The sequence below is a fragment of the Chelmon rostratus genome, chromosome 19 (genome assembly GCF_017976325.1).
Source record: "Chelmon rostratus isolate fCheRos1 chromosome 19, fCheRos1.pri, whole genome shotgun sequence".
NCBI classification, from domain to species: domain Eukaryota; kingdom Metazoa; phylum Chordata; class Actinopteri; order Chaetodontiformes; family Chaetodontidae; genus Chelmon; species Chelmon rostratus.
In genome coordinates, this window is record NC_055676.1 from 1,092,078 (window position 1) to 1,116,318 (window position 24,241).

The 24,241-nt window shown below is 40.3% G+C and overlaps 2 protein-coding genes across 2 annotated transcripts; both read left to right on the forward strand.

Moving 5' to 3' along the window:
- Window positions 1-6,597: 6,597 nt before the first annotated feature.
- On the forward strand, window positions 6,598-12,005 carry ccdc82 (coiled-coil domain containing 82). The gene is made up of 2 exons (XM_041960913.1): window positions 6,598-7,452; window positions 7,815-12,005. The coding sequence occupies exons 1-2, from the start codon at window positions 6,922-6,924 to the stop codon at window positions 8,004-8,006; spliced, it is 723 nt and encodes a 240-aa protein (XP_041816847.1). The 5' UTR covers window positions 6,598-6,921; the 3' UTR covers window positions 8,007-12,005.
- Window positions 12,006-13,143: 1,138 nt separating this feature from the next.
- thap1 (THAP domain containing, apoptosis associated protein 1) lies at window positions 13,144-17,815 on the forward strand. Its single transcript, XM_041960914.1, has 3 exons — window positions 13,144-13,298; window positions 14,481-14,673; window positions 15,429-17,815. The coding sequence occupies exons 1-3, from the start codon at window positions 13,228-13,230 to the stop codon at window positions 15,825-15,827; spliced, it is 663 nt and encodes a 220-aa protein (XP_041816848.1). The 5' UTR covers window positions 13,144-13,227; the 3' UTR covers window positions 15,828-17,815.
- The last annotated feature ends 6,426 nt before the right edge of the window (window positions 17,816-24,241 follow it).

The following is a 24,241-nucleotide window of genomic DNA, read 5'->3' on the forward strand; positions in this document are numbered from 1 at the left end:
GAGACCGCTGGCTCAGGGGTACCTGCCAGTACCCCTTACACAGGTCAATGGTGGTCAGGTACTTTGCTTTCCCCAGACGCTCTATCAGATCATCAATTCGTGGAGTTGGATATGAATCGAATTTTGAAATGGCATTCAGGTACCTAAAGTCAATACAAAATCTTATTGTTCCATCCTTCTTGGGGACCAAAACAATAGGGTTACACCACTCACTTTTTGAAGGTTGAATGATTCCAAGGGACAGCATGAGGTCCACTTCCTTCTTCAGTGACAACAGGAGTCGCTCTGGTATCCTGTAACTCATACGTCTCACAGTTGCACCCTCTTTCAGCACAATATCATGCTCCACCAGATCTGTACGACCGGGGTGCTCTTAAAATATTTCCGTATTAAGTAAAGTTTGTACCGGTCGTCAGAGAGATGACTCAAATCGATTCAATCAGATGTCAGCAACGGCAAATATTGGTCATCCACCTCCTCTTCCTCCTCAACACCACGGATCAGCAACAGCTCTGCTCCCTTCTCTGTCCTTGGAACCCACTCTTTGAGAAGGTTGACATGGAGCACACGACTGGAAAGCTGGTGCCCTGGGGTGGAAACTTGATAAGTGGTGGGCCCAAGCCTTCTCTCCACCTCAAAAGGCCCCTGCCACTTTGCTAGCAGCTTGCTGTCACTGGTTGGCAGCATGACCAACACCTTTTGACCAGGGTTGAAGCTTCTGGATCGGGCTGACTGGTCGTACCAGGCCTTTTGGGACTGCTGGGCACTTGCCATGTGTGCCTGGGCCAATTCACTCATCTTCTGTAATTTCTCTCTCATTTGCACTACATAAGAAACAACATTAACAGGCTCCTCCCTCCCCTGGTATCCTTCCCAAGTTTCCTTTAATAAGGCTAGAGGGCCTCTCACCTCATGACCATAGAGCAGTTCAAAGGGGGAAAAACCAGTGGAGGCCTGAGGCACTTCCCTGTAGGCAAAGAGAAGGTAGGGAAGCCACTGGTCCCAGTCAGAACCAGTGTCGTTCACAAACTTACGCAGCATTTGTTTGAGAGTCTGGTTAAACCGCTCCGTCAGTCCATCTGTCTGTGGGTGATAAGGTGTTGTTCGCACACTCTTGATGCCTAGCAGCTGGTAAACCTGCTTCAAAAGAGTGGACATAAAGTTAGTGCCTTGGTCAGTTAAGATTTCGTGGGGGAAACCTACTCTGGAGAAGAGCTGAACCAGAGAGAAAGCCACAGCTTTTGCTTTGATAGATTTCAATGGAAACACCTCTGGGTATTTCGTGGCATAGTCTGTAACAAGACTCAGTCTCTGGCTCTCTCTCCCTAGCTTTCAATAAAAAGGTAGACAAAGTTGGATCACTTTGCTGCATCTGAATGATGTTAGTAGGTATTTGAAAGCCCAAGGGGATCTCTGGAGGGGCCTCAACAGGGGGTTTTACAACCATCCGTTTGAACTTATCTTGCCTCTTCTGGCTATGTGGCTTCCGAGACTTCCCGGGTTGCGTCTCCAGCTCGACACCGTGAAAAGGCAAGGCACTGAGAGTTGGGGAATGCTTGTCTACAGACTTCGCTTGTGTTTGAGTGACAGCAACATTACAGTTTACATGTAGCAAATTGTCAGCAACTCCTACATTCAACAGATATGTTTGTCCTTGCACCTCAATATAAAGGTCAGCAGTGGGATAAAGTTTTTCATCACCATGCACACAGCAGATGGGAATGGTCTCGAGAGTACAGATAACATTAGCTGGTACATGTTGCCTGTGCACAAGAGTCTGGGTACTGCCAGTATCAATCAGTGCTTTGACATTTTTCCCGTTCATCTTTATTGTGGTAATTTTCATCAACCGATTACTCTGAGGTTTAAAGTCACACATCTGGCGTGGGACAAAACGCATTTGAGTGAGCTTAGCTGGATTTTTGGGGCACATTGGTTTTGTATGACCTTCCTGTCCACACAGATAACAAATGGGTGTTCTGTTAGGAGGTTTTGATAGTGCATGAGCTTGCTGATTCTCCCTTCCAGGAGGCTTACCCATCCCTGGTACTGGTCTCTGGTGATACTGAGGAGGCGTTGACCTGCGGGTGTCTTTAGCAGCCTTCCAGGCAGCATTGCTCCAAGGCTGGTTCTCCAGCAGCAGTGAGACCCTCAACACTGGTAACTCAGAGAAATAAACCATTAGAACTTAAGACAAACTAAATAGACAAAGTGCAATGTGACTGTACAGAAGCTAACTAAATATGCGCGCTACAAATAGAGACCACTGTACTGTCAACTTATGCTAAATAAATATGTATGTGTTGTATGAAACCAAAAGGTATGTGTAATCCTTAATGTATTTGCTGTCTGTATGTGCAATGTGGATGTCATGAGGTCAAAAAGGTAAACTAAATGAATAATTAAATATAAAGAAAACTAAGGTGAGTGTAGGAGGGTTACCGACATTTATATCAGCTGTGTGGCAGCAGTTGTAGCCATCACAGACAGCATGATACAGCATTCTGGATGTTTGATCCTAAGATGATAACAAAACAAGCTTTGAAAATGTGCCACTTAATAACATTATCTGTAGCTGTGACAGAAGTCTGAGGTAAGTTCATGTATGAGGTCAGCCTTGTATGGACATGCTTTTGTGTATCTATGTTCTACACTGAACGGCAAATAGATATATACTGATTAGCGGGTAAAAATGTACTTTTGAGTAGGTGATAACATAAAATTAAGATATTTTTAAGTTGTATACTTCATTTTAAGTGCACTATTATGTTAATAGTGTTTTAACACAATTACTGAATTGTGAAAAAAAATGTACTTTAAAAATTGAACTTAAATGTTACAAAAATATATCTTACTGTAGTATGTTTATTAAAAGTGTGCTTTCATTCTATTAAAGTAAGCACACATTTATATACATAAACATACTTTGCAATATTTAAATATCCTTGTGTGTAATGCTTAGTATTATGCTAGTATGCTAGTACTATGCTTAAGTGCATTTTTTTTTTCACTAGGGGACCCCTGCCACACTTTGTGTTATGGCTACAGTATGCCAAGTGTGCAGTTTTCTATTTTCTAAATACATTTTCTGTTGATCAATAAATTGTTATGCATAATATTCAGTGTTGCTGGAGATCATTCACAGTGATCCTGTCCACAGATGAATGTGGTTTTAATGTGGTTCACTTCCCTATTGTTGATATAATTTTCATGCCAACTGCTGGAGAGAGTGTTGTGTGTTGTTGCTGCAGAGTTCAGACATTAACATTATACCAGAATATTTGCTATCAGCTCTTAAGTTGAAGATACATCACGTGTCTAGTTTTCTCTAGTACACAATTTCTACTACCAGTGTACATGTAGTTGTAAGAATACGTCTGAGTCAGAAATAAATGACTAAACGAGTCTTGTCTGCCTCAGTTTTGTGCTGACCCAATCACAAGAGCTACGAATTGATTCGATGTTAATTTGTTATTGCCAATCGAAAAAAAAACTTAGATGCGGACCTTTGAGTAACAACTTTGAAAACCACTGTTATATAAAATTTTTCAATGGACTTTTGTGTGTTTAGGGAGAAAACCCCACACATTAATTTTTATTTACTTGACTTGTATCGGAATCTATTTCCTCTGTTGACGCGTATGTGATATATTAAAATCAGTTCTTCAGTGCCATGTTATTGCTTTTAACAAGTACAATTACTTACCATGATTCTTTTGAACCCTTACTCCCTGTATGTTTTGTGTCTGTTGTTTGGTATCGTTTTGGAATCTTACCTGTTACCTTGTTTGTACTTCACATGAAACCTTTTTATTGTTTCTGCAATATTGTCCAGGACTCCCTGGCAGAAGAGATACTGTGTCTCAGTGGGACATTTAAAAAAAACGGATGAATTATAAAGAAAAAAAAACCTCTGTCAAGCATATTTTCTTTAAATTCCTCTTAGACGTTTTGTAATTGTGCACTGAAATGATGGATTGCTTGCAGGAAGATCTTGACTTCAACTAATAAAGTGGAATGTGTGAAGCGTTAGTCAGCCAATGACCAGTTCTCTAATTTTTAATTTTTTTTTAAATTTTATTCACTCTAGTAATCCCAAACTGGGAAATTAGTCTCTGCATTTCACCCATCGCTGATTTACTGAAACACACACATGCACATGCAACATGCAGTGAGACACACAAGAGCAGTGGGCTGCCGCATCAGGCGCCCGGGGAGCATATTGGGGGGTTAAGTGCCTTGCTCAAGGGCACATCAGCCGGCTAATGGAGGGGGGGAGTGAATACTCCACCACACCCAAGTTTCTCTGCCAGTCCGGTGGGGGGAATCGAACTGGCGACCCTCCGGTCACAAGCTGCTTCTCCAACCTCTAGGCCACGGCTGCTAAAATTGCTCACAGGTGTATCTCATGAACTTTCAACTGGCTAGCATATAAAGACAGCACAACACAGTATTCCAATACATGATGAGGCTGGTTAAAGCACTCCACAAGATTATTTCCACTCTGTGTTGCAAGGGTTGATATCCATAATGATGTGGACAAGAAACTGTGGCCTGACATTGTTTGAGGTTGAGGTGTAAAGTGTGATGAGAAATGAGCGGCATCAGAGCTCTCTCAATATACAGAAGTAGATAGTGGATAATGGATTGAAAGATGTGGAAAATTTTAAGGTTTGTTGAAAAGCTGATGACAGATTGAATTGCTGACTTCAGTGTGCATGGAGGAGCAGCTGATGGAGTGTGAATAGTTGTCAAAGTAGGAAAGGAATAAAGAATGCAAAATATACTATAAGCCGAGCTGCTAAACTACCTTGCTGGTTTAATTTGAATTATGAAACATCTGAAGGAATGTGATTCACTGGAAAAGTTGGAAAGAGTCTAATTATTATGTGTTGGAGTGAAAAGTTGAATAAATGTTATTGTGTAAGAAAGATGTGGAACATCATATGGTTTGCATGGAGTTTCTGGCTTAAAGTATGAATGAGTAGATAAAAGTTGAAGAGTATGAATGGTTCGACAGGTGGGAAAGGGATAAAGGATGAAAAACAGTCTAGGTTGGGAGATTGCATCCAAAGGTTGCCATGGTAACTGATGTCTGACTCCTGGCACCAAGAGTTCACTTCATAGAGCTCCTATTGCCTAATTGGCAACATCGTAAGAAATAGGAGACACTATGAAGCCCACTGTATGAAATTTGTATGTGTACTGTTTGAAAAAATTTGAGATCAGGAACAGTTAATAAAAGTATCTGCTTCTCTCCTGAAATGTATGCTCTCAGTTTACGTAATATATGGGAGTCAGTACAGCTCCCCTTTTGCCTGGAGAAAAGGGACCCAAGCCTGGGCTAGATGAGTTCAGGTCCGCTCACACATCAATAATATCACGTTAATGATTAGCAGTGGTCATAAGAATCTGATGTTAGTCTGAGGTTTATTGCATGTTCCAAAAAGTGCACAATAAGCTGAGCTGGTCCCAGGAGCAGCTGGATCAAAAAACAGAAATCACTCTCACTTATACCTATTTCTAACTCCTCCTAATGTGGAACTTCATTCCAAATTCATTCCCATCAATATTTGACTTTTTTGGTTGGCCAAGACATTTTTGCTTAATCACTGGAGCTTTCCACTGTGGATCACTGGCCTCTGAAGTTTATTGCCCTTTTCATTAACTGAATATCTATCAGAACACTCCTGTGCCACTAGGCACCTGACATCATTTGCATTAAGTAACGTCTTCCACTCACATTAAGTGTCTACTGAATGTAATCAATGTTATTGAATACCCATGAGTAAATACAGATTGAATATAGGATACATATTTCAGGTTCAGGTGAGCCAAAAGTGTAAGTCTATTTGCTTCTGAAGCTACATGTCTCCAACCAGTATAAATGTTCCTACATTTACATTTACATGTAAAAATTATTTATGCAGACTGCAGAGCAAGCATTTTGGCAATGAGAACAAGGTAAAGGGATTATTTTAGAACATTTTACAGCTGCAAATGTCGTGAATGTTTGTTCCTGAATATTTTGAAAGGTTTCAGTGTGGTTGAATCATACACAAAATGTAGAAAAGAGTTGTAACGTCTAAAAGTATGAATGAGTATATAAGAGTTGAAAATGCATGAACAACTAAAATATCTGTGAATTTTGAACATTTCATCAATTATTTTAAATTAGGGAAATTTCCTATTGAATATTTCAGAAAGTAGGAATGGAGTGAGAAAAGTAACATGCCAGATTGTCCTAATTAAGATGAATATTTTGATGTTTGAATGACTTTACTCCTACTACTACTACAACTAATAATAATAATAATGATAATATAGTCCATGCATAGAAGGGCATATGCTGTGATTAAAGAACAGGATAAGATCTGTTTCAGCCTTCACACTAGTTATGTTTTATTTTAGTCTAATTAATTAATTTGGTGTAGTTTAAAATGTTTTGAATGTCATTATAGTCACATTTAATCTGTGTTAATTCACGATGATTGCCCTGAGTTTTGATCATGGATCTGTCAGCATCAGCAGTGGCTACCCGTCGCCGTAGGGGGCGCCTCAACACTCCATGCTGTAATTTCTTCCAGCGAAGAAAAAGCGGGGGCAACAACAACAACACACACCTAGCTACACTGAGAAGAACATCTAAAGAAATGATATGAAATGTCCTTTTTGTAGCTCGTGAATGCTGCTTTATCACAGATAGGCAAAACGTTCCCACGAACAGAGTACAAAATAATTCTGCACGGATGTGAATTCGGACGCTATGTTGTGTTTTTAACACAGAAATAACATGTTATGTCGCGCAGACCATAGAAGCTAACTAGCTGTAACGTTACGATTCGCTTGCTTACACCCTGTCTGGTTCTTCTTTTTCGGTTTTCTGTTTCATGTCAGTGGTCTCCGGTACGTCGCGCAGACATGGAGAGCTTGTACAAGCGGAAAATGTTCGCGTCGATGCGGAAAACCAAGGTGGACGCATCGAAGAAGCGACAGATCGGCCTACCCGCCTCCATCCTGGACGACAGTGACGAAGGCTCCTTCTCTTCCTCCTCGTCCGTATCCCAGTCCGACTTTCAGAGCTCCCCGGAAGAGGACAGTGAGCAGGAGGACCGGGACCGGAGCGATTCTGGGGCGACTTCGAGCGACGACAGCCGCTCAGTGACACGCAGAAAGCGCTCGTTCTTGGGAGGCGACGACAGCTCCTCATCCTCCAGTCCCGGGGAGGAGGAGGACGATGAGGAGGACAGGAGCCAGCCGAAGAGGATGGTGCAGCCCAGAAAGCGGAGCAGGCTTCAGCGGCAGGACGAGTCGGACTCGGACCATGCGGAGGAGAAGCTGAGAGAGGAGGCGGAGAAGGCGAAGAGGAGGCAAAGACACAACAAGCTGCTGGCACTGTCTCGGAGGATGAAAGCTCGGGTGCCGAGCCGCAGGAGGTTCCGCCTGAAGCAGGTACACCTTTGACCCCCGCACACACAGTCTCTGACATAACTGTGTCATGAGTTAAGTGTTCATCAACGTTGAGTCAGTTGCACTGTCCGAGTTAAAGGTTGGGTTGACAAAAGTTGTTAGTTATATAAGTAAAGCACTGATTTTATTGATATAAAGCAAGGTTAATACAAGAGAGACATATCATCCTATCCCAAACCTCGGCTGGGCGTATGTCCTTTCTGAAAGTTTCCTCTGGCTACCTCAATTGTCAGTTTAAACTCAATCAATGACTTTCCTTTTGATTCTCTCTCTAAAAAAATTTCCGAACTGCAGCGTGTTTCAGCAGGTAATTATCAAAGTCTAAAATGTGTTTGTATTCTCAGGGTGGTGATGTGGAAGAGTCTAAGGAAGCTGAGGATGCAGCTGGTGGTGATGAAGATGAAGGCGGAGGAGAAAACGGCAGCAAGAGAAAGGCCTCAGATGAGGATGACGGAGGTGGAGTGGAGGAGAAAGACAAAGACGAGGCAAAGGAGGAGCAGGAAGAGGAGGAGGAGGAGGTGGTGGGGAAGAAGTAGATCCGTACCATGATGGAGGACAGAGGAGAGGTTGAAGATAAAGACCTAAAAACTTAAACCATCTGAAAATGACTCATAACTGTTTGTACAGTTGTTTGTTTTTTGGTCATTTTTCCTTGATGTTTGTGCTCCTGTCATGGGTAAGTAGGCTACACAGTTAAATGGTTTCTTTTTTGTCTGTTCTAATTGTGTTTATTGCTGATGTACCATCGGGAGTCTGCACAGGGTGTTATATTTTGAAAATTTATCGGATTCTCCATGCGTTCCTGTCTTCTTGCCTGGCTCGATCTGTTCTGTGCAGCTGGATGCGGCGTCTGTTAAAAAAAGACTTCTGGTGGAATCACAAGCTCCCATTGGAGTTTGAAGTCTTGTGGCGGACGGAACAAAGCCGTCACAGCTGGGACATGATGCAGCCACACCATGGTAGAATCCCTGTGTTAGAGTGGTGGTGAGGTCAAAAAGTGGCTGGTGGATATGTCGCTCCTGATTTAGTTTTATATAATATTCTTTGTGATTTACAACTGACATAAGTCAAGTTTTATTTATATATCTCAAAGTCATAAATTCCAGTTGATGGTCCCAGATAGATCTCATGTCACTTGTGTTCCACCAACAGGTGCAGCTTCTCACAGGTAGATGTTGTGTAAAACTGCCAGCTTATAATGTTGCAGATGAAGATAATCAGTCCTTGAAGGAAGCTGTCAGTGATGGAAATTTTCTGTGTTTGTGGTTGCTAATGCAGTGTTCACATCATATGGAATGGATAGTAAAGAAAGATTCCTATTCCTATTCCTAATATCTTATAAGTGTTCACCTCAGCAGACAACTCAAGATGATTGTATGATTACAGTGTTGGTCAAGTGAGGGTTAAAAATACTGTGCTTTAACAATATAACACTATATCCATTATTTTATTTTTTTCTAATCACCTTGGATTATGTTCTTTGGCTTTTCCCCTTTTGTTTGATATTTTAGGCTTTTCATATCATTAGTGACAAATCTGACACATAAAAGCTTTCCAAAAATTTCCTTGTCAGATTGGGACTTAAACTTTGATGTGAATGTGATACAAGCTACCTGCAGCTACATACTCTCCCCATACAACTAGCATAGCAAGTGGAATCTGTTGGATATAGGAAGAAGTGCAGCACAGTGGACAGGACCTCATCAGTGTCCGCTGACTGTCTGCAGGACATGAATCTCATCTGGCTGAAATATCAGTACAAACAATGAGACACTGAGATGAAGAAATCGTCCTCTATTGATGAAACGCCAAAGGTAACCGACTCTGGGAGAGAAGTCGACCACGAGAGAGCACTGCTGTCAGAAACATCATTTCAGACAGCCTCAAGTGATGAAACTCTGATTTCACAGGTGTGGATAGGCAATAGCTGCTGAGGCTTCTGGGTACTGCAGTCAGTCATTCAACATACCCAACTGACAGCACTCAAAATCTTTTTTGTTGCACTTTTCTAAAACATAACACTACATGGAGCACTGTTCCAGCAAAGGAAACTTTATTTGGTAAGTTTTTTGTGATCACTGTCTGACAGACTCCTGGCTGATGTCAGCAGTGGACTTAGACTGAATTATTTCAGTCATGAACTGAAACACCCGTCTATAGTTTTAAAGAAATGTTTGTGTTTGGGAGTTCTGTCCATCCCTTCTATGAGTTATATGTACATGTGACTCAGCTGCCACCCTCTAGCTTCAGATGCTTCAACTTGAGGATTTGCTGCTTTTCTCTGTCTCATTTCTTTGTAAACTGAGTGTCTTTGGGTTTAGGACTGACAAAAAAAAGTCATTTCAATACACATTTATGCACTTGGGAAAGTGTCATCGACATTTTCACTGTTATCTCACATTTTATAACAAAAACAAAAATGTAATGAACGCTTGAATCGATAAGGAGAATGATAGGCCCAAAAATGTCTAGCCATACTCATCCGTTACTCTGAAAAAACTCCTGACATTTTAAATGTGTTCACTTTTGAGTTTCTCTCCAGAACTAACAGGACTGACAGGACTGAGCCCAAAGTATAGGTTTGCCTTGAGTTGTGATAAACATAGACAGCAAGCGTGGATGTTCATTCTTGACCTTTAGCAACAGTAATTGACCTTTGGCACTAAACTTCGCATATACCAGAACTGTTTCAATATTGAAAGATTTCCAGTAAAATGTTGTCACAGCTGACAGGAAAGATGGAGACTCAGACTGTGAAAGAAACATGAGTATTTTTTGTGAAGTTTGTACATGTCATCTGAGATTCTGGACATTTCTTTTGAATACAGAAAAAAGGATTGCAATTCACTTTAGGCACTCGCTGAAAGCATTTAATTTGATTTGTTATTCATTTGTGTAAATGATAACATATATCGAGTTTCTTGTAGTGTATATAGAATTCATTTGGACAGCCCATCCAAAAACTTCCTTCATGCTTTTCTATTTATTTATTTCTCTTGATTGTATGTCACAGTGCTGCATGCATGTTACCTTGCGAGGCAGCTGTTTTGACAAGATCATGCGAATCCAGACTTCTTTTCAGGCTTAAAGTTATGTCATCAGTTATATCACAACTGGACAGTATATCTTCATTGAAAGAAGAGCAAAGAACAGCACCGGCTTTTCTCCATGGAAAAGATGTTTTCTCTTTTCTCCCGAATGGCATCGACAAGAGTCCTACTATGTCATGGTTTGTTGAGCTGATTGAAGTTAGCTTGTGATAGATGGTGATAAACAGATGGTTCATCCATTCACCTGCTATTTTTTGAAAGTGCCTGCCCTTTTCCAAACATTTTCCATGGTCGACTTCCCAGATGTGTAGCAAACATCAGGCACATCAGGTTAGCATTCATGTGCTAATATACATGGGAAAAATATCCCAATTCAGAAGTGTGCTCCTTTTAAAATTCACTTCTATTCTTGTTTTTCCTCTCTCCCCTCGCCCCTTCCATTTATTCTGCTTCCATAATGATGCGTTTAATTGCAGTTGTATAGATAAAAAAAGACATCCCTGATGATAACTTCAGCCTGTTTTTGCTGATTTTGAGCTTTGACAGCTACACATAAGATATAAGCTGCTAAGAAACTGAGCTGTAAAAAGTTGTTTATGTCCAGTTTTCAGTCTGAAATTCAAGCGGAGTTTAACTGTGTTTCACTAGTAACTACCGGTACTTACCCTCAACCCTTGGTATTGTGTAACAGCTCACAGAGGCCACTTGGAGAGCACAGGGTAAGTGAGCATGGGAGGTGTGGGGGATTTAAATGTAATGCACTGTCCCTTGTCATCAGTAGTCATGATGGATTGGCGGCTAGTTATGTATGCAGTGCTTTATTGTGCCTTGCAGGTACTTCACCATCACTGCTGATGCCTTTCAATGAGAAGCTCCGTCTCTAAATACCAGTACAACATAAACAATCACCATTGTGTGTCCTACTAACATTACTATAATGTGAAATGATGGACAAAACAGCATAATTCAGTAATTTGGTAATTCTGAATGCAAATAATGGGCAATTGTGTCATGCTACTGAAGGAAATTGCTTAGCATGACAATTTGACTTTTGACTTGACTGATTGTCTGGATATTGTTACTTACACTTGTAGATTGTTTTCTCAGACATTTTTTTTTCTGTTTGTTCCGATCAGAAACATCTGGTTTAAATACTTTAAATCAGCACCTCGTTGATCATAGTGGAGCTGACGTATGCACTGTGGTTGATCTGCAGTGCTGAGTCATCATTGTTCTCTCTCAGCCCTTGAAGGGTAGATCTCAAGTTCAATTGAGTTTTGCAGAGAAATGGAATGACACTTGTCATGGTGGCAGAGATTCCCCCAAGGCAAATGCTAAGGGGAAGTCAACGACTTGAACAACTAAAGAAATGTGCTGTGTATTTACTTGTTTCTCAGTGTATATCTTTGTTGCTGTATAAAGCTCTTTAGACCAGCCTACCCCTATTGAAAACATCTCCTTTATTAATAAAATTTCATTTTTTGTTCAACAAATTTTGTGTTGTAAATCAACTTTGGTTGGGCATAACTACATTTCACATGTATCAGCCTGCTCTAGCTGTGATATGGTGCTCATTTATTTTTATAACAATTTTAAAACTGCTTCATAACTTGAGTGCTGAAGCCTCAGGAGTGTAGGTCCCTACATGTCCCTCAGTTTGACTCCACATGTAGGCTACTTCTCCCATAGTGCTTTGACGATGCTATAGTGCTACTTAGTTATCTCTGCATAATCTCATAAACAATGTATAAATGTCTACAATTATTACCAGCACAGACACTGCTGGTACCACTGTTGCCGTATACAGTATATATATCGATAACTACAGTATACTGTATATACAAATCATATCTGACCTTTATTTTCCCACTTGCTTGTGGCACCAATAGAAACTTAATTTTTTCTCGCAAATCTTTATTTAAAAAACTCTGCAACGTTTTATAATTTACAGGCAAGTCTCAGTCATTTTAAGACATGAAAATAAATACAAAATTACAAGATACTCATCAAAGGTGAGGGCATAGGTTGTAGGGGATGATTTGGTATATTTACATTTCTTTATAAAGATCTTTTCTAATGAAATTATATATTAACAATGAGTTCTTGTCCATCACAATAGTGAATATAAACATGAGATTATCGAAGTTGAAATGCATAGATAACATTTACAAAATGTAGGCCTACACATTTATGTCTTGACAAACCCAATTGTAAATACTGAAAATCCTGATAATTATGCAGCTATAAAATAAGATGTTCAGATATTTATTTTTTTTAGATTTGAAGGATAAATTTCAGGTAGGGGTTTCTTTGTATTTAGACATTATAAGAAATAATAAGTATAGGGTCATATTGCAGTATTTAAAAAAAAAATCCATTAAATTCCAGGTTCTTTTCGTCGTTGGGCCTAAGTACAATAGTTTTAGTGAGAAAGAACTTCTCAGTATATGAACTCAAAGCAGCCTTTGAAAGCAGTCAACCTTGACAGCATGAAATCTTTGTTTTACACTGTTGGACACTGCAAGATATTTCGTTGGGTATGGGAAGCGAGCTCTGCCAATCAGACCCGTAAACGGAGGTCACGTGATCCGATGTTCGCCATCATTGTTGGTGGCAGTGAAGCCTGTGTGGAGGGTGAAGACACGCATCAGGGGAGCTTCGTGGAGTACCAGTCCGGGTCTTAGTGAGAGACGTCCGTGGAGAAGCCATGGTTCAGACGTGCTCTGCGTACGGCTGTAAGAACCGCTACCACAAAGACAAAGACATTTCATTCCACAAGTGAGTTCATTTAAACTGTGTCTGTGCTAGTTAGCATTAGCTTTCCAGAAATGATAGAGAAGCACTGTACTGGTGAAGAGTACGGAGAGAGTTTGCCAGCCTGCGTTTACTAATCCGCTCATTAAAGCTTCATTGCTCATCATCAACAGTACATGGAGTGTCAGAAATTGATACAAGACATTTGTTGTGTCGGTAGGTTTTACTGGTAAAATCGGGTCACAGACAATTAATCGAGTACTATTTCGCTCTGCTAAATTGAAAGTCTTGTGTCAAGTTTGCCTGCCAATCGTACGGCCCCCTCCTCCAAAGTAACAAGTTAACCTACATCATGTTTACTGTCGCGTTACCCAAACATTCCAGTTTAGATGTGATTAAAACTTAACTTTACTAGTGTTTTGCAGACTTACCTATGCCGAATTTATCATGACATAATGCATGTTTGTAAAAACACATAGGAGTGTATTAACTCCATGTTTGCCTTATCCTGGGGTACGGGGATAATTAAATTCCATCGATTCTGATTGGAGTTCGGTTTCCGTTCTGTATCGGCGCTCGTTGCCCGTCAAGCTAATGTTAGCCGGAAGTCGCATTTGCTGGAGCAGGGTAAACATGTGGAGACCCCTCTGGTTTGGCCATGTGAGACACTGTAAGTGGGGTTAATTCAACACTGTAACTTCAACAACAACAAAAGGAACTTCAACTGACTGCACTGTTCCAGTGCAGTCAATATTCACTTGAAGTGCCTTTTTTTTCAAGTTTAATTTAGCAGTCAGTAGCCTGCTGGTTGTTCAACTGTTTAGGTGACAGATTTAATTACCTGTTAATCCCATCAGGTTAAGCAAGGCACTGACATCCTGGGGAGAGGTAATAGATGAATCCTCTGTTAAAGTTAAAGTTTTATTGAAGAGTTCTGTGTATGGGACTAGATGTTCTCTGAAGTGCTTACCAATAAAGGATTTTTGACAGGACCACTTTGTATTTGACAATTTTGACATAAGGTTTGCTTTCGATATCACCTAAATGAATTATTGATAATTGGACAAGGAATTGATTAATATCCCCACTGATGACAATGAAATAAATCCTACAGAAGGAATAAATCCTGAGGTGATCAAAGTACATCTAGATTTTATTTCTCATTTAGTTTGTTTGTTTGATGATTGATTGATTTTTTTTTCCCAGGTTTCCTCTGGCACGTCCAGATGTTTGTGGTAAATGGGTCGCAGCAATGAGGAGGAACAACTTCAAGCCAACAAAGTACAGCAACATCTGCTCGCAGCACTTTACCAAAGACTGCTTCAAGAGAGAGTGCAACAACCGAGTGCTGAAGGAGAATGCTGTGCCGTCGCTTTTCACCTTCAACCTCAACATCAAGGTGAAGCAGCTCGTAGCATTTGCATCCATTTCAGAGTTCACTTGATCCAGACCAAGGAAAAGATTATACATAACACTGGTGACTTTTAGTTCAGGAACTGGTTGCAGAGCTCTTTATAAATTCCATCTTAAACTCGTTATTATGCGATTGCAAAGTGGAGATTTGCACATCACTACATTCAAACAGGTTACAACACATAAACTGGTTTTTAGAAATGTGTAGAAATGTTTACACCTATGAACTGCTTGGTGTAACTATTGATAACTTAAATGACAAAACCTCTTGCTCATATGTTCAAATGTCCTTTCTTAGTCCCATCTGCTCCAAGTGAGGGAAACAACCTTGAATTCAGTGTTAATAAGCTCCAAAGGTTTTGTGATAATTCTACCAAACCCACAAAGTTTCTCCCAGCTGATGTTTGGAAACTTAAATGTGATGAGATGAGATGGTGTGTGTTGAGTTTCAGAACATGTACAGAGATAGAAGACAGTCTGGGGTTTAACAAAACAAAGCTGAGATTAATCACAGCATTAGAAAGCTCCGGCCCTCATCAGGGTCTCCAGTGATGTTGTCTTTACTTCAAAATAAGTGCATGCTGTAATCAAAGGCTCTAGCTATCAGCTCTAACTAAAATGAACAAACCAATTCTTCACTTCTTGATGAGTGTTAACCAGATAATTGCATCTGTTTAGCTTCACTTCATCTTGGATTAATTCAGAAAGCAGCATTAGACTCTTGTGTTTTCTGTCTGACAGACAGAGTCCCTGGAGGATGCCTTCCCCTCAGAGATTCACTTCCCCCTCACTCTGCCTCTTGCGTCCGACCTGGCAGTGGCGGATGAACCAGAGGAGCCTGGGAGGAGCCTGTCAGACGCACGGGGCGACACAGTGGCAGTCTCCTGTGACCACAATTACACAGCAGAGGACTCCGCTCGGCAAAGGAAGCGCATCGAGCAGCTGGAGGAGCAGTTAGGGAGTCTGAGGAAGAAACTGAAGACCACACAGCAGAAGTGTCGACGGCAGGAGAGACAGCTAAAGAGGCTGAAGGCGGCGTGTGAGACACCAAGGACCAGCCGCGAGGCCCCCGCTGCATTCGGAGAGGGATTCGTGATATTACCGAAACACATCTACCACACACTCAAAGGCATCGAGTAACGAGGAGCAGAGAAAGGAAAGACCAGTGTGGTCAGCGAGCAGCATTTCAATTTGCTGCAGGTTCAGCCTCACATCTGTCAGCAGCCAGTCTGCTGAAGAGCTGCTGAACAAGGCAGCAAACCCCTGAGCTGAGAGCTGGAGGGACTCATTTGTTCAGGAATGCAAACGCTGGATGAGGAAAACTCCAGTCTGATTGGCTGGATGCAACGACTTTTTCTTCTGTTTGGGCTGCAGTGAAATGATTTGTTAACTCTCACTTTAAATGAACAGTTCAGCATTTTGGGTTTGGTTTAAAAGGGAGATCTGGGCTGAAAAGATTTCTTGACACACAACATGCAGATGACGGGACTGCCTGGAGTCTGATCCAAACCAGCAGAGACGCTGCACAGAAGTGCTGGGTGGATGGATAAACTGTTGTTGTTCAGGAATAGTTCTAACATGGAACGCCCCAAAAATCACAAACTTAAGTTTTATATTTGTGTTTGTGTAAGAATTTCAGAAACAGACTGCAGCCTGTTAATTAGTGAGCTTCAGTTTTTGTTTTTGAAGATTTTTTTTTCCTAAAAGGAACAAGCTCACAAAATTGCAACACACACACACACAAAAAAAATCTTTTGTGTAACAAATGGTAAATCTGTAATTCTCAACGTATTTCCATATTTTTCTTCACATAAACACGATGCAAAAAATGTGTGTGTGCGTGTATGTACTTACATCTATTTTTGTGAGAACACATTTGAGTTTAGACCTTGGGCAAACGTGTGTGTGTGGCATGCACACTGCCTCATCTTCATCCACAATGTTTCCGTCTCTGATATCCAATTTAAAACATTTCCGCACATTTCTTCACATCAGTAAGTCTGCCGTTCAGTCAGTGACGACTGTTCCCCCAGCTAGAAAAACAATGAGTCAGTCAGAACTTTGTAGGCAGGATTGAGAACAGAGACAGATCCTTTGTTCTTCACAGATGTGACGGTAATAAATGAATGAACATATAAGGAGCATTTTCATGTTGTAGGTGGAAGAAGAGCTACTTTAACCACTACATGTGTTTGAACCCAAAACAATTCATCATATTTTAAGATCATAACATGTTTGCATGTAGCTGTCTAATAATGTAGTGGAGCAACAAGTTCTCAGTCACTACAGCAATATTTCCCTTTGGAATGTAGTGGAGTAGAAGTATAACGTCACATATCCTCTGGTAAGGTAGAAGAACCTTACATTTGTAGATAACTAGAGTGCATTTCTGCCACTGGCCCTTTCATGCAGTGCTCATCTTGGTGTCTTCTGAGGGTTTCTTCTGCTGGGTGTGGTGTGATATTTTCCACTTCTTCCTTCTGTTAGGTAGAGGTAAGTGGCACGTTTAAACCGGCAAATCTCCGTCTGCAAGCACAGCAAAAATAGCAGCAATGTTACTGGGACTGGTGAAACTTACCAAAAAAACAACAAAATAAACATTTGTGTGTACTTACTAAGAACGAATGAAAAAATACCTGATAATGAATCATAAAAGACTAGTTCCTTATGAAGGACCACTGTATATAGCAGACAATGACATGTTACAGAGACCAGGCTTGCAGATACTATGTTAATGATTCCTTTGGTATGATGATATCTGTGAATCAGAATAACAACCACTTGCCTCATGATATTTTCATGATTAATTCTGATTGTGCACTCCCAAATAAAGTGATACACTGAGTAGTTTTTTAAGTATCCCGAATGACTTCATGCTTACCTGACCATTGTGCCCCAGTAAAGCATCTAACCTACAAAACGTGTAGCTTGTGAGGCTTTACTGGGGAATTCACAATTGGTTCATAATAACAAACCAGAGACAGCAGAGTTCTGTACATTTGAATGTACATTAATATTCACGTCCAAATCAAACCCTGAGGTATTAGAGATGAGTGAAGCCTTTTCCCCAAAATGTTGAACTGTTTCTTGACTGAGGGGTTGTAATTGATTTTGCAGAGATTACTGTACCTGTGATGTTATTTGAAGGTGTGTGTGGTTGGTGGAGGGTTTAGGGTTTGGGTTAAAGGAAAATTGCACTTAATTTCATCTTGGGTCTTTTTTTTTTTTTTCTCCATCATTTCTGTCAGTAATAATAACATTGTATTCGTCCAGTTCATGGCTGAGAGCTGAGAACACAGTCATCACTAAAAGTCCAGTGGATCAAGAAACATGAGGGGTTAGATGATCACACAGGTTTTATTTTGTTTTTTTTTTGTTTGTTTGTGACTTGTTTATTTGTGTGCATATGCAACCAAGGGAATGCTCTGCTTTGGATTTCAAGTTTGAATTTGAATTTTGAAAGGAAATTAGTTACATGAGACATGACCAGTCAAGGGGAAAGCACCAGCATTCACATGAATGTTACAGTCACACTCCTTTTAGACACATGTAGGGATTTTGAACTGAAGGCCTGCTAAAACCACAGTGGTGGAGGCTTTGTGAGCAGAAACACCAGACACTCTCACCTGTACAGGTGGGTGGGCTTTCAAGAATAAAACTGAAGGGAAGAGAAAACAAAAATCAGTTACAAATATTGTTCCATTGTCTGACTGCGTCTACTTTCTTTTCCCCCTAGTTGTTAAGCTAATGATTTATTTGTTTATGGGTTGATGTCATTTTGGTAGTTTGGTGGAAAATAAAAACAGCAATCATATCCTTGGCCTGAAGGTGGTGGTACAGACCTGTATGTTAGAATGCAGCTTTCTTGTCCCGGTAGCCTCTGATCACTGATCACACAGTACACAACCAGGTGAGTAGAAAGTATGCTTCATCATTGTTTATTAAAAATGGCAACATGAGGTACACTTACACCCATGCAGATACATGCTCAGCTGTGAATGCCACCAGTTGAATTATGCTAACCTGCATGAAATGTGCTACAAAATGACGCTGGTGGTGGTGTTGTATGTTGTTGTAGTTTTGTTTAGCTGAGCATGACAGTGATACTGCAGTGCATTAGTGCACAACTTTTATGACTATTCTGAGAGGCCTGAAGTGGTGAACGTATCCAAGATTTGGGAAGAAAAAGACAAAAGTCAGAAAAAATAAATGGTGTAAATATTTTTCTATTTTGTATCTCTTTGATCACCTTGTGACCCCTTAGATTTATCTGAGCTCATTTGATGATTATATTGTACCTTTTATGGGGACCCAAAGTATACTTCTCACCAGAGTAACAACCAATGGAATTCCAAATATACAATTGTTTTTCTTGACCCCATTCCTGCTCCCCAAATGACAAAACTTTAAGATTTTAATAACCCCGTGACCTTTCCTCGAACACCACCATTTTTAGGTCCACTACTGATTAGTCTGTATGTATAGCTAAATCATCAGGACGTTGTGACAGATTTTGATTTTGTGGCTGTAATGAACACGGCAGCCTCTAGGGGACACCCGCAGGACTTTAGTTACTGATGTTTCTCAGATGTTTCTGTTTGGATAGCCTTCATTTCTTTAATGACCTTGACCCTCCTCAGGTGAACAGACCTCCGTGGGGCTGAATCTGAGCCAGGTTGACGTGTTTGGGCTGAAGCTCCACCCCCTGGCGTAGCATCAAGGTTGTCCTGTCCAAATTGCAGCGTTCCTCAGGCTGCAGTCTGACTGCTCTGATTAAACAACACCTGGATGACTTGCTTCTCAGTATGCTCCTGTGTTGCCACCAGCAAAAAAAAAAACAAAAACAAAAACGCAAAACAAAGGCAGTGGTGGGTTTTATATACAGTACTTTTTGGCGTGTTTGGAGGAGTAGTGTTGAATTAATCACTGAATTTTTACATGCAGGTCATCTGTAACATCCTAGATTGAGTTGTTTTCCTACTTTGTTTATGCACATAAGTGTAAGCAAAGCTGCTTAATATGTCACACTTTTAGTATTCCACAATATTAGTATTAGAATGTTATAGCAGTGCTGACATCAGAAGAACCACACACGCACGCACATATACAGTATATATATATATATATATATATATATATATATGGGGAATGTTACATTTATGAGAGAAATGAGAGTCCTAGAGGTCAAAGGTGAACAGTGTGTGCACATCAGAGTCTCTTTGTCCATCAGATCATTTTCTTTTCCAGATTCTGCAGATGTGAATCTGCTGCTGATGAATATGTTCATCCTCTGACCCAGATAGAAACTACGCGGTTTCACTTTTATTCTCTTCAGTCTGGAGTCACAGTATTCAGCCTGGAGCACGGAAGCCAAGGACTGGAGGTAAGCGGGATGAACATGATGATAATGATGATAATGTATATAAATATAAACCGTCATAAATCTAAACTCTGCCTGGCAGCATCTATCAGATCTATAATACTCTCAGATCTCTCTGCCAACGATCTGCTCATTCCACAAAACACACACACACACACAAAATGCCTCAGGGGAGGAAACAGTGGGGGAGGAAAACAAGGGGGAAGAGGGTGGAAACAGGCTTTAACTGTGAGCAGAGAGCTGTCGGTTCAAATCCCAGAGAGAAGAAAAAGATCAGAGGAGTGAGAGGCTGAATGAAACAATGATGCTGCTGAGGTGCTGCTGAGCAAAGCCTGAGGATACCAGAACCAGATGCCATGCTGTACAATATGATCATAGTTGATACATAATATGAATTACATCACATCTAAAATTATACAAAATATCTTATTTTATAAAGAATAAAACACCATTAGTGTTAATTAAGTCAAACTCTTTGAGGCTCCGAATTCCAGTATGATATTCACAATTCCTGCAAATTAGTGTTTTCTTATTGCACTAACCCAGAGCATAAATTACACAATCTGTGCTCTAGAGTTATGTAGTTTGTGTTTTTAGAATTAATTATATGTGAGCACTAACTAGTAATTTGTGCTCTAGAATTATATTACATTTACACACTAACCTGTGCATCTGCTAAAAAACCTAAATGAATATTAAAGAGCTTGTACACACATTATAGATAACCAGTTACAACCATTGTAAGGCCAATGTTCATCAACACATAAAGCACTGATTCTGCAAACTGTGGCCACCATGTCGTCTCATCAAAAGTTCACAAGCTGTATGTCTGAACACAATGCTGCACTGCCCTATGAGATGGAAGAAAACTGATGTACTATGTACTATACTAGCAGTGCATACTGATTTGGCCAAAATGTATCATATAGGACGCACTATGCAAACAAAAGCAAAAGCTAAAGTATGTCAAAACTACCTGGATGTCGTACTGATTCGGCATAAACCTCCAATATGCATCGGACTAGCTGGCTGGCCAACTGGCCAGTCACGCTCACAGACCCTGCAGACCCCACAGTCCTCTACAGCAACACAGCAGACTTCAGCAAGAGTGGAAAAGGAAAACCAGGCCCACTGCTATTCTTTTATAACTATTTACATCAATCTGTCATTACATTACTTTTTTTAACGTCTGTTATTGAAATTCTGCGGCTATTGCCAAGTGGGAAATGTTCACAATATGACCAAACCAGCATGGACATGAACAATAACAAAGATACCATCAATCAACAAGTTTTATGAAAAGGCATTCAGTTTGACTGAAGCAAAAACAACAAGGTTAATGTTATGTACATATGTTATGTAAATACTGGAGGACTAGCTCCAACTTGAGGTTTCTTGTATGATTTCACATTTGCAGTGAAATAATACAAGAAAAAACTTTCTTGGTAGTGTATGTAGTACATACATACAATAGAAGCTATTTTTTTATTTTTTTACACTGAATCGACTTAATTCCAAGTCAGTGTTCTTTCAGTGCAGAGACAGAGTTCTACCCCCCCAGTGGCCAATCCCATTATAGATGGAAGTATTTGGGCTTCCAAAAGTTTCTCTATGGTTCAGAACAAAACCTGATTTAACCTCCTGTGATCTGATCAGGACAGGTTTCAGGTTAGTACTGGCAGTGACAGTGTTTGTGTATAAATGAAATTGATGTTCTTTTTCTGACACTGTACTGTAAGTAAATAAATACAACAAGCATCAGCATGTGAACAGGCTACTACACAAGTAGGCCTGTGTTTTCAAATATTTGTAGGCTACTTTTAAGGTATGGCTTACCATTTATTCAAACAGCTTTATAGTGTGTAACAGCCACAAATCCCCCCTGGTGTTCCCAATTGGTCTGGATCAAGTATGCTCAGAAGTCGTTCTGCTACAGGCCTGTCTCTGTTTCAGTCATCTCCAGGGTTTCCTGCCTCCCCTGTTTCCATCAAGATGCACCTCTGCTGCTGCTGCAATCTCTGGAGGACTTGAGCTGCCCTACAGTTACAAAAAAAAAGAAAAGAAAAAAAGAAAAAGCCCCAAAAAACCAACCTTGTGACCAGAGCATATAAAGAGAACTCCATACAGAGGGTTTATTTGCAAAGCATGGAATCCTTAACAGCTACCACTAAATTTAACCAAATCTCCAGACATATGGAGGTCTGGGCCAGCCATGCAATGGGCTATAGGACCAGAATGTCCCCCCCTAAACTACCCAAAAAGTGCATAAACTAAGCTAACAAACAAAGACATTAAAATCTGGTAGTAGATCTCCATTCTCACCAAAAAAAAAAAAAAAAAAACTTGATTAAACAATGAATATAAAAAATCCTTGAGGTGGTCAGAAGCTGCTTGGTCTGGAAGAGCGGTCCTTCTCCTCCAGCCACCCTGATGTGTGGCAGGGATCAGGAGCGCCTGAGAGAGGAGAGGAAAAGAGGGGAAGAAGAACACAAGGGACGTGTATGTGTATATAACACCCCCGCCCTAAATGAGTGATTTTTTTTTTCGACATTAAAAAAAAACAAACATCACAAACCAGCACATCTGCCACAACTGCCATGGCTATGTTGTACATCTACACTGAAGGTTTGTATAAACCTCTCATTTGTGTATCACATCCCCTGCAAAAACACAAGAGGGTTGTGATCAGTAGTCGTGATAGGCACATTAGATGACCCGACATACACCACAATTCACTGCCATCAATGGCCATCTTAAATTGCTGATCAAATTGCTGATTTCTGCAAGCACAGCAGCCGTCGTCAGCAGGGCTTTACTCTGCTAAAAAGCATCTTGACATCTGTCCGACCACACAAACTGAAATAATAGCCAGCCATCCCAAGAAAACAGTGCAGGTCTCATCTGGAACCAGGGACAGGAAATGCCAGGATCGCCTTCACCTTAGACTACACTGGACAAACCTCACTTCAGGTGTGTTGACCAAAATCACATTTTGCCAAATTAAGCATCAGGTTTGCTTTGCTTAATTGGTCAAATACCTCCCTTATCTGCTGGTGACTTTGCCAAGAGTCAGAGCATATTACCAAGTCATCTTAATAGGCGTCACACTCAGAGAGACCAGACAGTACAATATTAACCAGCCTCTGAAATGTAGCAGACACAGTGTGCATCCCAAACGCCATTACTGTATACTTCAAAAAATCACAAAAGCTGAAATCTTAGCAGTTAGCAGAATCTGCCAGTACCCCTTAAGCTAATCAAGCTTAGTTACATATAGGGCGCTACCAACCAGGTCCACAGAATCCTCCATCCTAGGTAAAGGATAACAATCAGGTTTTGTCACCTTGTTCACTTTTTGAAAATCAGTACAAAACTTATACGAATTTATCAAACTTGTCAACCAACAGGCAGGGAGAACTCCACAAGCACGAAATGGGCTCAGCAATCCCTTGCCCAAACATGTATTCAGCGATGCTTATCAGGATTAACATGATATGAATGCTCTTTAATTGGTGGGGAATCACCAGAGGTGTCAAAAGTATTCACATTTACTACTTAAGTAGAAGTATAGTTACTGGAGTTTAGAAATACTTTTTTAAAAGTAGAAGTATCAATTGAAGTTTATACTCAAGTAGTACAAAAGTACAAAAGTATTCAGTTTCTAAACTACTTTTTAAGTAAAAAGTAAAAGTATTAAAAGGGGAAAAATGCCATTGAGGACATTCGCGTAGATTATGGATGACAGGGCAAAATTGACTCATAGTGGATGGTTTGCAAGATAATAATAATAATAATGATTATTACTGTTACCATTTTCTCTGCTGACTCAACATTGTACAGTAGTACTGTATGATAACATGTGCTGTTTTTTAATGTGCATTTATGAATTGAGACCAGTGAAATTACAACAGTAGTTGCTTCATAATAAAATACATGAATGAAGAGTTATAATGACTTATTGAAATGGTGTAAAACTTCATACCTCAGAATTAGGTTATCAAACAATTGCCTTTTATTGAAAATATATTAACAAACCAGCATGGGGTCCACAAGTGTCAAAAAAATAATAATTCAACATTATTACACTCGACCAAATGAATGCAACACACAACGGAGTCACATCAGAACCTGAACACACACACACACACACACACCATTCTCAACTAGAACCAGA